Here is a 16,188-nt window from a genome sequence, read left to right as displayed (position 1 = left end):
ACGGGTCTTGGTAAATCAACGCTCATGGACTCTTTATTTAACACCAGTTTTGAATCAACTCCAAGTCCACATAATTTACCCGCTGTAAAATTAAAAGCTCATACGTATGAATTACAAGAAAGTAATGTCAGACTAAAATTGACAATTGTTGATACTGTTGGTTATGGAGATCAAGTTAATAAGGAAGACAGTTTTAAAGCCGTTGTAGATTATATTGATGCTCAGTTTGAAGCCCATTTACAAGAGGAATTGAAAATAAAACGATCATTATCTACTTACCATGACAGTCGCACTCATGTGTGCCTTTATTTCATCTGTCCAACAGGACATGGGTACAGTTGCACTATAGTCTCAAAGATATTTAATTTATTAAGTTGGTTCATAATCATAATATTACAATAATTGATTTGTAATCCTAAACATTAATGCCATTAAATAAAATTGTTTTTAAAAGGGTCTTTAAAATATTACAATTATCAAATTTTGTTAGGATATTATCATGTAGAATTCTAGATTAACATTATTTTTTAATTATATATTAATTTTTTTAATTAAGCCTAAATTGAAAAAAGATACAAAAATTCGTTATTGTCAAATTTAATAAAATACATTTTATAATTGCAGATTAAAATCGATTGATTTAGTTTGTATGAATAAATTAGATACAAAAGTAAATATAATCCCCATTATCGCCAAGGCCGATACTATTTCAAAAACTGAATTACAAAAGTTTAAGGTATTTTGTTTTATTATAAAATTTTTCAATAAAAAATACTTAAGTTTTTTAAAAAAATTTTAAATTTCTATTATTAATCACTTTTTATTATAGAATAAAATCATAAATGAACTTCAGAGTAATGGAGTAAATATATATCAATTTCCAACTGATGACGAAAGTGTTGCTGATATTAATACTCAAATGAATGCTCATGTACCATTTGCAGTAGTTGGCAGCACAGACTTTGTACGTGTAGGAAATAAGATGCTGAGATCTCGACAGTATCCATGGGGAACAGTACAAGGTACATACAAGTATGCAATTTAAAGTTTTAATATGAATTTCGTATAAATTTACATTTTTTTTTCTATTAATATAAATTTTTTTTATTGAACTCTGAAATTTAAAACTAATAGTTGAAAATGAATTACATTGTGATTTCGTAAAACTGCGAGAAATGTTAATTCGAACAAATATGGAAGATATGCGAGAAAAGACTCATAATCGCCATTATGAATTATATCGAAAGAAGAGACTCGAACAAGTATGTTGACAATCTGCTTATAAAATTATGGAATATAATAAACATCGTATATTTATATAATATTAAAAATTATTATTCAGATGGGATTTAGTGACGTTGATAGTGAAAACAAACCTGTTAGCTTTCAACAAACATGTGAAGCAAAAAGATCTACTCATTTACAAGAACTTCAACAAAAAGAAGATGAAATGAGACAGATGTTTGTTGTTCGAGTTAAAGATGCTGAAGCTGAATTAAAAGAATCTGAAAAAGAGGTGAGTGTTGCAAAGTTTTAAGTCATTTTATTAAAATTACGTTTGATATATACAATTATGATTAAATTACAAAGCATTCTTCAATGATTTAGGCAATTGTTTTGTCTTATTTCATAATTGTTTCGTTTTTATTTAAATATTTTATTAATATAATACATTCATTTATATATTGTAGCTTCATAATAAATTTGATAAATTAAAAAGAGATCATTCAGACGAAAAAAAGAAACTGGAAGAGAGTCGAAAAAAGTTGGAAGATGATATTCAAGAATTTAATAGGCGAAAAACTCAAGTAACTAAAGAGTAAGAAAAAATAAACTTTCAATATTTTAACTCTATCGGATTTTATTATGCATTTATTTATGACGAGTTTATTACGTTAAATTTATTATAGTAAACTAATATTTAATTATAAAGGAAAGGTAATTTTATAAATTTATGCTCACAATTGTTTTATTTATCCAAAGTTTGTAATCAAAATGATTATTTTAAATTATTAAAAATTGCAATACATAAAATATTTTTTAAATGAATATTAAACAAATCTTGTTTATATGCTTTTTGATAGATGTCATTTTATATTATATAATTAAATATTGTCATTGGATAAATCTTTATACGAATTCAAAAATAAATAAATATTTACATACAAATGATTTTATTTATTTATAACCAAATGCATAATCAAGTATGTGCTATTCTAAAAAATTTTTTTTAATATTCTATTGTTTAATAAAAAGTAAAAAAAATAAAAATTTTCAAATGAATTTTAATTTAACATTTTGTTCAGATGCAAATTATATACATGCAAAAATATATACAACTATTATACATAATTTATATTTTAATTATATGGTTATACAAACGACATACGAAAAAATGTGAGTAATGTAACATTATGAATAAATTATTTATGATCAGTTAAAGGAAATAGACTAAGAAATTACATTATTGCAAAAATATAAAATTATGCTTTGTTGTTACAATAAAATTAAAAGTTCGCATAAAAGTAAAAATGATTTAATAAAGTAACGACATTATACGAAACAAGGATATTTTCTTATAATATTTTAAAATTTTTAATTAATTGATCATATGCTATCATATATTTTTTATTTGCTTTGATTACACTTATAAGCATAGAATAATATTTATTTATTTTTAAAAAATTGAATAGTAATTATTTATAAATTTTAAATAATTATCCAGAATTTAATAATGAAAATTATAGTACCGTTCGTACATTTATTTTAAATACACCCACACAAATATTTATTAAAAATTTAATGTAAAATAAAAAAATATATTAAAATTAATATTTAAAGTTATATTTAATATTACAGTTTTTTAGTCAATTCTTAAATGAATTATATTGAAATATAATTTTAATAAAATTTCATTTGTCAAAATTTTGAAAACAAATTTTACATAATACATATCGGAAAGTAGATTTCTATAATATAATTATAAATTATACAATGCAAAGGCTCTTTAAATGAACAAATATTTAAAAATGCGCAGAAAAGGCTGAAGTATTACATTTTTATATTTTTTCTCATAAATACAAATATTGCATATGCCTAAATATTAATTAGATTCAACGTAACGACAAGACTTGTCGGACGGTTCTCTGCTTTGATATTCCTTTAAACGTTCCGCCCCTGTATTTCTGTAAAAAAATCAAATGCATGAGATCTTTTTACATTTTAATTTAATTTTACTCATCTCAAAAAATATTTTAATTCAGTTTGGTAATTGACACTTCGTTTGCTCAATTTATAGTTATATAAAAAGTTCATTATATAAAAATAGAAAAGATAAATATTTATTTATAATATTTTTCTTATTATTGCAATTAAGACAATATAAAATACTTTTTATACAAAATTTATACATTTTTTTTATAAGATTCAATCGAAAATTATAAAAATTTTCATTTAATATTAGGTCAATCTCTTAGTCTAATGTTCAATTAAATTTAACTAACACAACTCTTATATTCTATAGGTTATTGCTGTAACGTACAGTAAATATTACAATGAGTACATATATAAAAATTAATATAGGAATAATAGCTCCTAGTATTGTATATTTTAGAATGCATTATTATATAAGCATTATTTCAAGTCATATATTTTCTTTCATTTTATGCATGTGTATAAAAATTATTATTTGAGAAAATATAATTTTATATTATCTTACACTGAAAACTTATAATTTATTCTAAATTGTATAGAATTTTTTCTATTTTTCTATTGCTATCCTGTAATAAATAAAAATAAATTTTAGCTATTCTATATTATTTTTAAATAATAATTGTAGTTAATATTTTATATTATTTAATCATTCATTCTCTATTATAAAATAATACTTTTTTGTACATTAAGGAACGAAGTATATAAATAAATCTTCATTTGTTAAAATATTTGGTATTTATAGTTATTATTGAAATTCAGTTAGAATTCAATTTTTTATTTTGTATCTAGAAAGCACGTCCTTTATATGCTTGTATCAGAATAAGTAAGCATATGTTTTTTCTCGCAATAAATCAGAAGAAATATAGTACTTATATCAAAATGCGCCATTATTATAGAATATTAAGAATTACTAATTATATAACATCATTTAGCACAATGTTAGATAATTATTAAATATTATTATATAAATTAATATGTAAATATAATATAAATAAATTAATATATAATTATAAGCTAATATGATTATATAAATTCTACTTTTATCAAAATGAAAAATTGATTTATTAAACTTATGTATCTAATAATGACGAAATATTTTTTCTCATACCTCTAAATATTATAGTTCATCATGAATTATTTTAAATTTAAAGTAATTAAGTTTAAAATATATACATAAATTAATCTCAATAGATCTACAATAAATCATTAGATACACATAAAATACATCGACTAATTATCAAAAATAACGTTCCTTAAAATATTAAGTAAAACTTTAATCAGATATTTAAAGTTGTTTTAGAAATTTATGTAAATATTCTAATTATAAGAAAATAAAAAAAATCAAGATGATATTAATACAATTTTTATACAAATTATATAAAGTATAAATAATAATAATAATTAAGAAATAAACAAGTATAATCTCAAATGATCGAAAGACGAAAAATATTTTTCACAATTCGTTACTTATTAAATTTTTCTATCTAATACTTATAAAATAATTGATACTTATACTTCAAAAGATTTTGTATTCTTAAATTTTTCTCAATATACAATCGGATATAAAAAAATAATATATATGAAATTTTCGTACAGTAAATGAAAAATACAAATGATATATGTTGCTTAAGGCATTCATTTTTAAATAAAGAAGAAAATATTAAGAAATACTTAAAGAATTAAGATAACTCGGATTTATGTGCCAAAGAGTGACAATAACATTTGATATTGCAACAAATTATTTTATCAATTCTTAGCAGGCACTATGTATATAACTAGATGTATATACTATGAACGTGCATTGATGAAAAATCGATGAAAATAGTAAAAGCTAGTGAGCTGATAAAGATTCAAGATTCGGTGGACTGCGGTATTTGGCGCGAATGTGAAGAAAATTATTGCTGTGCTTGCTGGTGCTGTGAGAAGGTGGTGTACTCTCACGATTGAGGACCCTCACCTGGCAAGGGTCATGCCTGGTTAGAAAATGCTCCAAAGTATCCCATCCACCGCCCACTCGCACCATCATGTGCCGTCCTTTCAAAAGCTAAAATTATTCAATACAATGCATTGCTTTAACAAAGAATTATTCATAATAAAAATATTAGTATAAGCATTAAAAACATTAAGATATAAAGTATCTATATTACTTTTATATATATAAATTAAATGTAAATACGTTAAAAAAAAAAATTCAAACAGATGGTTCATATTATTTCATATTCTATTTAAGTATTTGCATATATTTCACTTATATACTAAATTTCAAAAAACCATATTTTATGCATAATTAGATAAATATCTGTTCTGTAATTCATTAAAAGTAATATAATAAATACATAAATTGTATTTACTAAACTATTTTACTGAATCAAAATTTACAACGTATCCAATGATATTAAGTAATATAATATTATATATTTTTTAGCAAACAATTAAATTTTGGCAGTATTATTAATTTTTTACTCTTAACTATAATATCAAAATATATTACTATCACTAAGAAATGTAACAAATCTTTACGTCCTTTACCTATTGAGTGTATTGAAATGTTAATATAAATAAGGTATGTAACATTATTTCGAGTTTGTTTATTTATGATACTCATTGGAAAATTAATCTAAATTGGTGGTAAATGGTTTAATGTTTATACTTATTATCACAGTTTAGATTAATGAACATTAAGTTATTAAGGGAAATAAATCAAATTAATTGTAATTTACTCTTTCATAATTAAAATTGTGCAAAAATAATTTTCTAATTAATTCTTCAAATTTTATATAACTTTTCCCTTAAATTCTTAATTTCCTTGTATCTTAACAACTAAATTTTAAAACTCTTTATTTTATATTTATAATTATATAAAATTATTAATTGTTTTATTCAATTTTTAAAATAAAATTAAGAAAAGTAATTTAAAATTTTTCAACAACTATTTTATTATAAAAAAATGATATTTAAAATTAAAATATTTTACCCTGATGAATACGTTTCGTCCGGCAATATTATAACGTCCTTCTCCAACTTTGTGGACTTTAATTTTACTACATTTGCTAGATGGACACTGACAGAGTCTCTGTATAGCCTCTGTAGCTCTTTTTACCTACAGATGTATAAATATAATAATATGTTTAAAAAATGATTGCTAAAATAAATATTGTAATAAACTTGCCATGTAGGACATAGCATATTTGTGATTTATAAAATATATGCATTTATAACATATTTTATACATATATTAAACCTTTATTTTTATTATATGGTTAAAAATTTGTATTTAATACAGAAACAAAAGTTTTATATCTATTTTATTGCATAATACAAATAAAAATAAAATAATAAATATAGTAATCGCAATTTTAAAGTTGTACTTTTCTGATATGCAAAATATACTTGATTTACATGTTAGGTTTCAAAAAATATAAAGCTATTTATTATTCATAAACATACTTTTTATTAATAATAAACTTCTATTTATTATGAACGGAAATATCTGAATCGTTATGTACAGAATTATTTTATCTACAATTTAATATACTTAATTTGTAATATTCAAAAATTATACAAATTTAATTCTTTAAAATTAAATAATTTCATACCATTATTAAAAATAAACATTTTTTAACTTACTATTTAAAGTAATTCAAATTGTTTTACTTATAAAGCCAAAAAATAGTAGACTATATACCATTGATAATATAGACAGTGCTTATATTTTTTATTTCTTCTACATTTTACAAAATGACATACTTTTCGATCAAGTTCCGTAATTGGGCCAGCGTGCTTAGATAACTCAATCGAAGATGGCGATGGCGAACTAGAGGGTGAAAGAATGTCATCAGGATCCTCAACACTACCACGAGACCACTCGTCTTCCGTCGTGTCGCTTGATACACCGTCGCTGCCTGTCGGTCCGTTGTCACTTACTGATCTTCTCATCTCCGGCTCATGGATCAAAGTTGTTGTTGGCTCCAACCATCGCGAGGCACTCGTTGACATCTCCATAGCAGAGCTAAATATAAATCACACAAAAATAGCATAAATTAAGTATAAATTTATAAAATATATAATATTATCATTACTTTAACATATAACAGTTTATATTATAAATTTAATGTATAATATTTATTATAAGTAATTTATGAAATTTAAATCATATTATATGGTATTAATTACATTAGAATGTAACTACAATGTTTAAAGAATTAATTTAATATAAGACAAAAGTTTGAGTTCACGTTAGGTATTCATTTTTCAATTTAATTTATTTTAATTTTAATTTTCTGAAATATTTATACAAATAAAATAATTTTCTCTTGTATATTTTTATATTAATTATTAAAAACAACTTCATCTAATCTAAAATATCAGTAATCGAAATAGTATTTTTTATTTCAACGATTATTAACTACGTTTCTATTATAACTAGAAAATATTTTCTATATAGATAATATTAAATACTATTAAATAATATAAATTAAAATAAAATAATACAATTAAATAAATTTAAATAAAATAATATAATGTATGTACAGTTCACAATAAACTATTACTTCGAAATTTTTAATTAGATTTGGATCAGTTATATAATATGTAAGTTTTTGAAAATAAAGAATATATTTAAATTTTATTATACGATTTATTTATAAATAGATTCAAAGCTTTCGATTCAAAGTTAAAAAAAATTTTTTGTGAACTTTACATTTAATTCATTAATGTACAATGACATAGATACTGTCATATGGGTTACATGGATATTCCAATTGCAATGTAATTTTAAAACATACTTTGATGTTCTTAATAAACTCACTAATAAATTTGATAAAACCTTGTGTAATATTTTGGAAGTAAATGCAATATGTACGAATTTAATAAATGTGATATATGCTAATAGAGTTATTTTCATTTAATTAAAAGCAAAGAGAATGTATAATAAATAAAATATATATTAAACTTTTTTAACTGTCGAGTTTGATTTAATTTCTATTTTTTAGAAATTGTAATTTAATATTACTTTACTAAATGTATTTACATAAATAATGGCTTAAAATATTAATTTAGAACTGACTGAAAGCAACATTAGATAAATATATCAATGTATGAAAACTTATGAAATTATTTAATATTTATTATAAATTTATTTTATTAAATAATAATTTTTAAATATTATAATGTTTAATAATTAATATCTCATATATTTTGGTATATTTTTCATCAATTAATTTTACCATTAATTTTGATTTAGGTATTATTTCTATAAGGATTATTAAAAATATCGTATAAAAATATTAAACTTGTAGACTATTTAATTAATTTTATCAAAAGCATTAGGAATAAAACACTGTTTCAAGCTTTGTATTATTTAAAACTCTTAATTAAATCCAGATGTAGAACTGACACATCTAAGATAATGTTTTCCAAAATAATATTTTAGATTATTCCCTTGAAAAAATTCGTAATTCAATTTAAATTAAGATGAGATAAAATAACTGAAGTATAAATACAATTTGTATAAAGAAAATTTACAGAAAATTATAGGATTTAGATAAAATGTGAAACTTTAATCAGTTGCAATACCTGCTATGTTTCATCTTCTCCGCAGAAGGTCTAGCTAAAGTCGAAGGAGAAGACGATTGAAATCGCCAGGAAACGAGGCTGTTATGCGACATACCACTGTTCGAGAGACAGCGGAAATCTCTTTCCTGCTCAGCAGCGATCTCCCGCTCCAACTGTACCAAACCTGGAGGTTCCAGGGAGTACCGGGATGCGAGTCTTGCTACCTCCAATAGGCACAATACCACATTACGTGGCTGACCATGCAAAACTGTTTTTTCATTTTTTTCATATGACAAAAATATCTTTATTTAGTTATATTAGCTATTTGAGTTACCTAGAGAGAATATTTTAGAAATCTACAGCTCTTCCATCAAAAATTCACCATCTACTAAGTGATGATAACATTAGAAGGAATTATAAATATAATTCAATTTAGTGTCGATGGAATCGATAACTTCAATTTTCTTTAAACATTACGTTTCTGTAGTAAACTTGAAATTGTAATAATTCTCTATAAAAAGTCGTATTTTCATTTGATCTTTAAAATATTTGCATTTTGAAACTACGTTCCGGTGACATTGATCTGTTTCACAAATATAAGAGCATACTTAAAATTAAAATTTTCATTATTTTTAATATAGCCATGTGACTTTTTTATTTTATTTTAAAGTATATATTAAAAAAAAATAAGATTATTAAAAATTGATAAGGTCCTATAAATACATATTGCCTTTTTTCCAACAATAATAATGAAAAAATATATAAAAATTATTCAGTTTATAAATTCATATTATTAAGATAACTTCTAAATAATGCACCAGCACTTGAACATTTGTGTACAAAAGATAAGTGTTATTCTTATTTAATTTATAATATTCAATAAAAATTTTATTTTTTATTTCTTTTTGTTATTAATTAAAATTCTAGACTTTTCGTTATCTTATTTGAATTAAAATGATACGTTTTTCAACTAAAAATAAAATGTTGAATTGTGTCGAATATTAATAGATCACAAATAAACTAAAACTAAAAATTATTCAAACTAATTTGAGTTCTTAAAATAAACATACAAATTTAAAAATAATGATAATTTTATTATAAATAATTAAAACTTCTCGTGATTTATTATATGAGCTTAAAATTTGCTCTTTCGTTATAAAACTATTAATAAAAACTTGAATTATATAAATAATTAATGCTACATTAAAGGAAGAGAACTAATTATTGATTTAATATTTTTTTTTATTTTAAGTATTATTCTAATATAGTACTACAAATATGAAATACATCTGTATTCAGTTTGAGAATCAAACACGGGTAAAGAAATTTTCCTGTGTTTCGTACTCTAAACAAATTTTTAACAAAATTATTTTTTTTAAATTAAGAAAAATTATAGCTCTAAAAAATTAGTTCGATCATAATGTAATTATAATTATATAACTATAATTATATCGTTTATTTCTAAGTACGTAATGTTTTTAATACATATTTACAATGTACTATTTGAAAAATTAATTGACATTATGTTAATTTGGACCATTATGGTCCAACATCAAAAAATCTTAATAGAATGGTGGCGTTTAAAAAAATCTGATATTTTAAAAATTTCGAAGATATTAAATAGTAATAAAGTTATATTAAAAAGTATTATGTTCTTATATTAAATAATTCTTATTTAAGACACATTTTAGGTGCTGAATCACTACTAACGTTCATTTCGTTCGACAATAAATATTCAACAACTTAATGAATACTTATTAAAACACTTTTTATTAATTTAATTTATTAATAAATTGTTGCTACTATAAACTTTAATTGTTACTATTTTAAAATTTTACAATTTTCAACTTATTTAAGTTTTAAAAAATATGGATATTCAGTTTTCTTAATAAGAATTTTGATAAATAGCTTATTTTTCAAATCATAATTCACTTCTTTCTTTAAATCAAATACATGTAAATATTCAAATAATAGGTGATTGTTATGTCAGTAGTGTTATTTAATTTATCTTTTATAGAAGAATTGAAATTTCATGAAATTTAATTTATTTAAATTTATATTAATAATAAAACATTTTACCAAGGTCATCGCTTTCAAAGATGAGATTTTCGTGGACACCAAGTTGACGACAAAATTGTATGAAATTTTCCATATTGTCCCTTGAAAAAAAACTACGTCGTGCGGCCTTTTCCCAACAACGTCCTCTTATAGTAGGTACTGCCTAAAAAATATAATATTTTCATATGTACGTGTTTCATAAAAAAAATTAAGCCTTTATAATTGGTGTTAATAATTTAATAAATAAAATTTTAATTGTAATAATTAATTTTAAAATTAATAATTTGTCAAATACATATGCTATTAATGAATAAAAATCAAGATCTTACAAAGTTTTATTAGTATTTGTTTTATTTCTCTAATTATTTCAAAGAAATTTTGTTTTTATTATTATTTTCTATATCAATTTTTTCAATATCTTTAAATTTTTTTATGTTTAATCAATATATTAAATAAATATACAAGATATATATAATCAATGATTATTATGAATGAATATTATATGAATATTAAATGAATAGCTGTATTTACAAAATGTTAATACTAAAATTACTTCTTATTGCTTTTTTATAGAAGGCCGGTACAAAATTAACTTGTAATACATATTGACATAATTAAAATTGTTCTCTTAATTAAAAATACTAAATAATTATTTACCCCTTTAGCTTTACTAGTATCAATAGTCAACCGAGCCTTTTCTTGAATAATTTTTGCTAAACGACATAGTATTGCACCGTTGTCAAGAGCATCAAAGAAGTTTTCTCCTGTTATGTGGTCGATATCTGTAATTTATTAATGTATTTATAAAACATTTACTATAAGCAGGAGATAAATATTTTGAATAATCCTCTGTCGTTTTTACTTTTCATTACCCTTTAATGTTTCTTTAATACATTCTTATTAAATTCTATATTTAATCTGCTATAAGCTTTTGGCTTTCTCGTCTAACCTTGTATTGTTCCACACAATGTAGTTTTCAAGTTTCACTCCACCATGTCGCATAATCAGAGCAATCAAGTCTCATATCGATTATGCGAAAATATTAAGTTAAATTAATAACAACAAAATATTATAAGTTAAAATTTTTATTTATTAAATTAATTTTTATATAACTTATTACATATTTGCTGCTTATAAAAGCTTATTTATATATTATTTATAAATAATAATATAATATTATTTTATATTTATATAATTATATATTTTTTTAATTATATTTTTAATTTTTATTTATTAATAAACATTTATATTTTATATGTACATTATAGGTAGTTTATATTTTAATAAATAAAAGAATTAAATATTAAAATATTATATATAAATACAAATTCTAAGTACAAAATTTAGAATTTCTATATATATATATATATATATATATATATATATATATATATATCATATCATAATACATATTATCAATAATTATACATAGACGTACTTGTTAAATGCTTTGTAATTATCAATTTACAAAAAATCTGACACAAATTAAAATTTGGTAAATTCACTTAAATTATTATTTAAAATATGAATTTCTAATTTATGCATATTGCATTGATAAAGTACAGATTTATTTTTAATTTTAATATGATCATGCTATATAAGATCAGCATGCAAAATAAGATTCAAAACAATTAAAGATTCACACTATCCATAAGTTACTTTTCTGCGGGAGAAAAAATTAGTTTCCGCTCCTATATCCACAGACTATTATTTTAATAAGACTTGTATCTTATCAATTCAATCATTTTCTTTCATATGCTCATGGTTTAATATTCAAGCTTTTACATCTTTAATGCGTTAAAAATTATGTACTTCAGACATCTAGGTGCATGCTAGACTGACGTTGTGCGCTCTACTTCTCGGATCAGTGTTGAATTGTATTACATACAGAAATTAATGCACACAGGTTTACTGTTGCGTGGATATTTTACGCAGCCATACGCGAGTCGGAATTAATGACAATTTACTATACTCTGTATTTACATTTATGTACACAGTGCATTAGAATGTAATGAGGGCACTTTTGTGTAATTGAAAGCTAAACTTTAAAAAGCGTTAAATTAAAATACAATAAAATGATATTGCGAAAAAAAATGGTAAGCAAACGGTTAATCAAATCAGAATCCTTACTGTAATATATGCAGTCTATATTTCTCTGAAAGGTGCATGAATGCTCTTTTTTCATACAAAGTACCTCGGCTTATGATGTTATCTGTTGAGTCATATATTTAGTTTAATATTTTCAATACTGATAAATATACTATATTTCTTTTTATTAAATAAATAAAAATGAATAACTCCTTTTAAAAAATCAATAACTTGGTCGAATGTATTTGATATCATCGAATAATAATTACTATCACAATTTATTAAATTATTTTTAATTGTATTCTTTTAAATATTTAAATTAATAAAACATATATTTGATTTGTAAATTAAGATTCTATTGTATAATTTTTTAAGTTTTTCGAAATACATATTTATAAAATTGAATTTATTAGAAAATAAGCAGCTTTTTTAAGCCATTTAACTATTGTTTTTTCTAAATATATTTTAATAATTTAAATATGATTAATTTATATAACATCAATAACAATATTTGAATATTAAACAGTTAATAATTGAATATAAACATTCTTAATTTCATGAATCTGAAAAGATTAAAAAATTTTAAAAATCTATAAAAATTCTAATAATTATGCCTATTACGTAATTGATTAACTATTTCTGATTTTTTATACTTTTTAATATAAAAGATATCTGAATATATTTTTAGGATATACAGTTGAAACAAAAATTTATTTGAATTATAACATTAGTATATATTTAGATTTATAAAAATTTTTATTTTGTAGTTGAGAAAATATAACTTTTATATAAAGATATATTTTTATTCTGTGGAACTTGGAGAATTTTATAAGTGTATTTATTTTGAATGCAGATAGCTATAGTAATGAGCATATTCCGAAAATTGTTATTGAAATTATACTAATGTATTTCCGAAACTTGCGATAAAATGGCAATACTCTGAAAAAGTAAACGGGGCCTATTTTAGCAAGTGAATTATTTATCAAAGCGTAATGTATGTAGCGTAATAGCATAATAAGTGTACATCTTTTAAAATATAAATGAACACATAATATTGAAAACTTCAAAAAATATAACAATAAAATGACTGGTAAGATCATTCAATTATAATAAAATTAAATATAGTCATTGTTATAAGTAGAAATATTAATGTAAATCAAATTTTTTTTTTTAATTTTAATGAACATCCTAATCATATACAACTTAATATATATTTCTTTTCAATTATCCAATTTAAACAGAATTTGATTTAAACAGATATTTGCATAGTTAAATAAATGACAATAATATCAATAATTTTATACATTAAATAATAAATAATAGTCTGCACATAATGCAACATTTACAAATGACTTATTTTCTTATAACTTTAATGTTTATATTGATTCTTCTGAAAAAAATATTTAAAAATAAAAAATTAAACACTTTCTTCGTAAGAAAAATAAATTAAAATAACAATTATTAAAATAATATTTTTAAAATAATAAAATTAACATATCTTTCAAATCACTTATTAGAACTATTCCTTTTATGTAAAAGTATATATTTAGTTTTGCTTTGAATAATTCATAAATATTCGACAAATTATTTACACTTATAACATACACGTATTTTATATACAATTGTTTCAATACAATATAATTTATACAATTTGATTTAAAAATGTTTAAGGATTTATTATAAAAATTGAAATTAAAACTGCATTTGACAGTAAGATATCTGCCAATAGGAATCATAGTTCTTATTAGGAATGAAAGGAATACTAGATCGGCAATCTTCACAGAAATCATAAAAAAATAATTATTTCTTAATAATTAATTTGCCATATTTCAAACAATCATATATCATAAGAATCACTAGAATAATTTAAAATTTGTAACTTCCGATCGGTTAAATATGTAAGAGTATTTATATTTGTAAATTTCTATTACAATAGAAGTTATAATACAAGTGATTGAATGTTATTCGCTTCATCATTTATTATAACATAATTTAACTCAATAGAATAATTTACATATAAATGATAATGGGAGATCAATCTGACTTGAATCGGCACGCACGCACGCACGCACGCACGCACACACACCTTGATTTCTCAGCATAGGTTGAATACATACTATATTTAACAAAATATTGTTTTTAATGTCTTTTAATATATTAAAAAATATTTCATTACTTAATTTATTTAATACCTTAATTAATAATTCTTTTTACAAAAAGGATAATGTGAAAAACCATTTCTTTTTATTTTGTAATATGAAATTATATTATCAGTACTTATATTTGAAAAAAGGTATCATTATAAAATATGTGATTTTAAAAAATATATTTCTTATAGAAGCATTCATTAAAACAATTGTGGAAAAAAATATACAATATGCGATAAAATAATTTATTTAAATTTACAAGAGATTCGTTTAAAGAAAATGTAGTGTTACCAATAAGATTTACATAATACCCAGCATATAAACACTTTTTTTCTAATAATATTTATTTACATTTGCGTATGTTTTACATTGTTATAATTTAAGTATATTGCAATTAATATTTATTTTAAATATTAAATTGAAACAATTTAATCTGTAATTTTTATAAAATGTATTTTTAAATCAGCGATCACAGTTATTCGACATTACAAACAAAGAAGATTCTGTAGTAAATCAATAATAATAAAATAATATTTTTAATAATTTAATATAACTGGACTTTATAATAACAAATTTCTAAAATGTTAGATTATTTTACAATATATATAATTTCTATTAATAATAATGTTATATTAGATGATATACATATATATTATATATATTTAATACTTTTGACAAAAGAAATATTAAATTAAAATAATTAATAAAAATTCTCATTTAATAAATTTAGTTATTACGCAGAAGCGAGCATAAAAATAAACAATTATTATATTCCAACATTATATAAATCTATTGTTTATACATGTATTATACAAAGATTTTATGTATAATTAAATATGAATTACTATAATGCGAAGCTTTTACGGGATGTGTTAATAGTATTAAATATTCTTAGATTTTAATGTGGAAATGAAAATGCATCTAATCACTTTACAAAATAGACATTTGATTTTACATTAAAAACGTAGGTCCGAAATTTCCTCCACCTGGAGTTAATTATGTAACGGCAATGACCAAATAAGTATTACGTGCTTTATTTACTATGTTGTAATGTTGTTCAATTTTATTGCAAAAATGATTCAATTTTGTATTATAGATGAAATTCTGACGTAATCGAAAAATTATAGTT

At 21.4% G+C, this 16,188-nt stretch overlaps 2 protein-coding genes across 2 annotated transcripts in view; one reads left to right on the top strand and one right to left on the bottom strand.

The window, feature by feature from the left end:
• Septin2 (septin 2) lies at positions 1-1,823 on the top strand. The gene is made up of 6 exons (XM_011501257.1): positions 1-332; positions 625-736; positions 830-1,022; positions 1,135-1,262; positions 1,343-1,516; positions 1,692-1,823. Exons 1-6 carry the CDS (start codon positions 25-27, stop codon positions 1,821-1,823), a joined length of 1,047 nt encoding a protein of 348 aa, XP_011499559.1. The 5' UTR covers positions 1-24.
• Positions 1,824-4,882: 3,059 nt separating this feature from the next.
• The window catches only part of LOC105363400 (growth arrest-specific protein 2), a 30,016-nt gene continuing 18,710 nt past the window's right edge, over positions 4,883-16,188 (bottom strand). Inside the window, exons 3-8 of the mRNA XM_011501076.1 lie at positions 11,482-11,606; positions 10,846-10,987; positions 8,788-9,034; positions 6,961-7,222; positions 6,188-6,313; positions 4,883-5,257 (exon numbers count right to left, since the gene is read on the bottom strand). Coding sequence (XP_011499378.1) covers positions 5,045-5,257; positions 6,188-6,313; positions 6,961-7,222; positions 8,788-9,034; positions 10,846-10,987; positions 11,482-11,606 — 1,115 coding nt within the window. The 3' untranslated portion in view covers positions 4,883-5,044. The remainder of the gene's footprint in view (positions 5,258-6,187; positions 6,314-6,960; positions 7,223-8,787; positions 9,035-10,845; positions 10,988-11,481; positions 11,607-16,188) is intronic.

This window comes from Ceratosolen solmsi, unplaced genomic scaffold (genome assembly GCF_000503995.2).
Source record: "Ceratosolen solmsi marchali unplaced genomic scaffold, CerSol_1.0 scaffold57, whole genome shotgun sequence".
Classification (NCBI taxonomy): Eukaryota; Metazoa; Arthropoda; class Insecta; order Hymenoptera; family Agaonidae; genus Ceratosolen; species Ceratosolen solmsi.
The sequence above is the reverse complement of the archived record's forward strand: the minus strand, read 5'-3'. Positions and strand labels throughout refer to the sequence as shown.

Coding starts and splice junctions, on each gene's coding strand:
- Septin2 (XM_011501257.1), top strand. CDS start 25: ATGGACTCTTTATTTAACACCAGTTTTGAATCAACTCCAAGTCCACAT. Junction 737..829: donor CTGAATTACAAAAGTTTAAG/GTATTTTGTTTT, acceptor TTTTTATTATAG/AATAAAATCATAAATGAACT. Junction 1,263..1,342: donor GAAAGAAGAGACTCGAACAA/GTATGTTGACAA, acceptor ATTATTATTCAG/ATGGGATTTAGTGACGTTGA.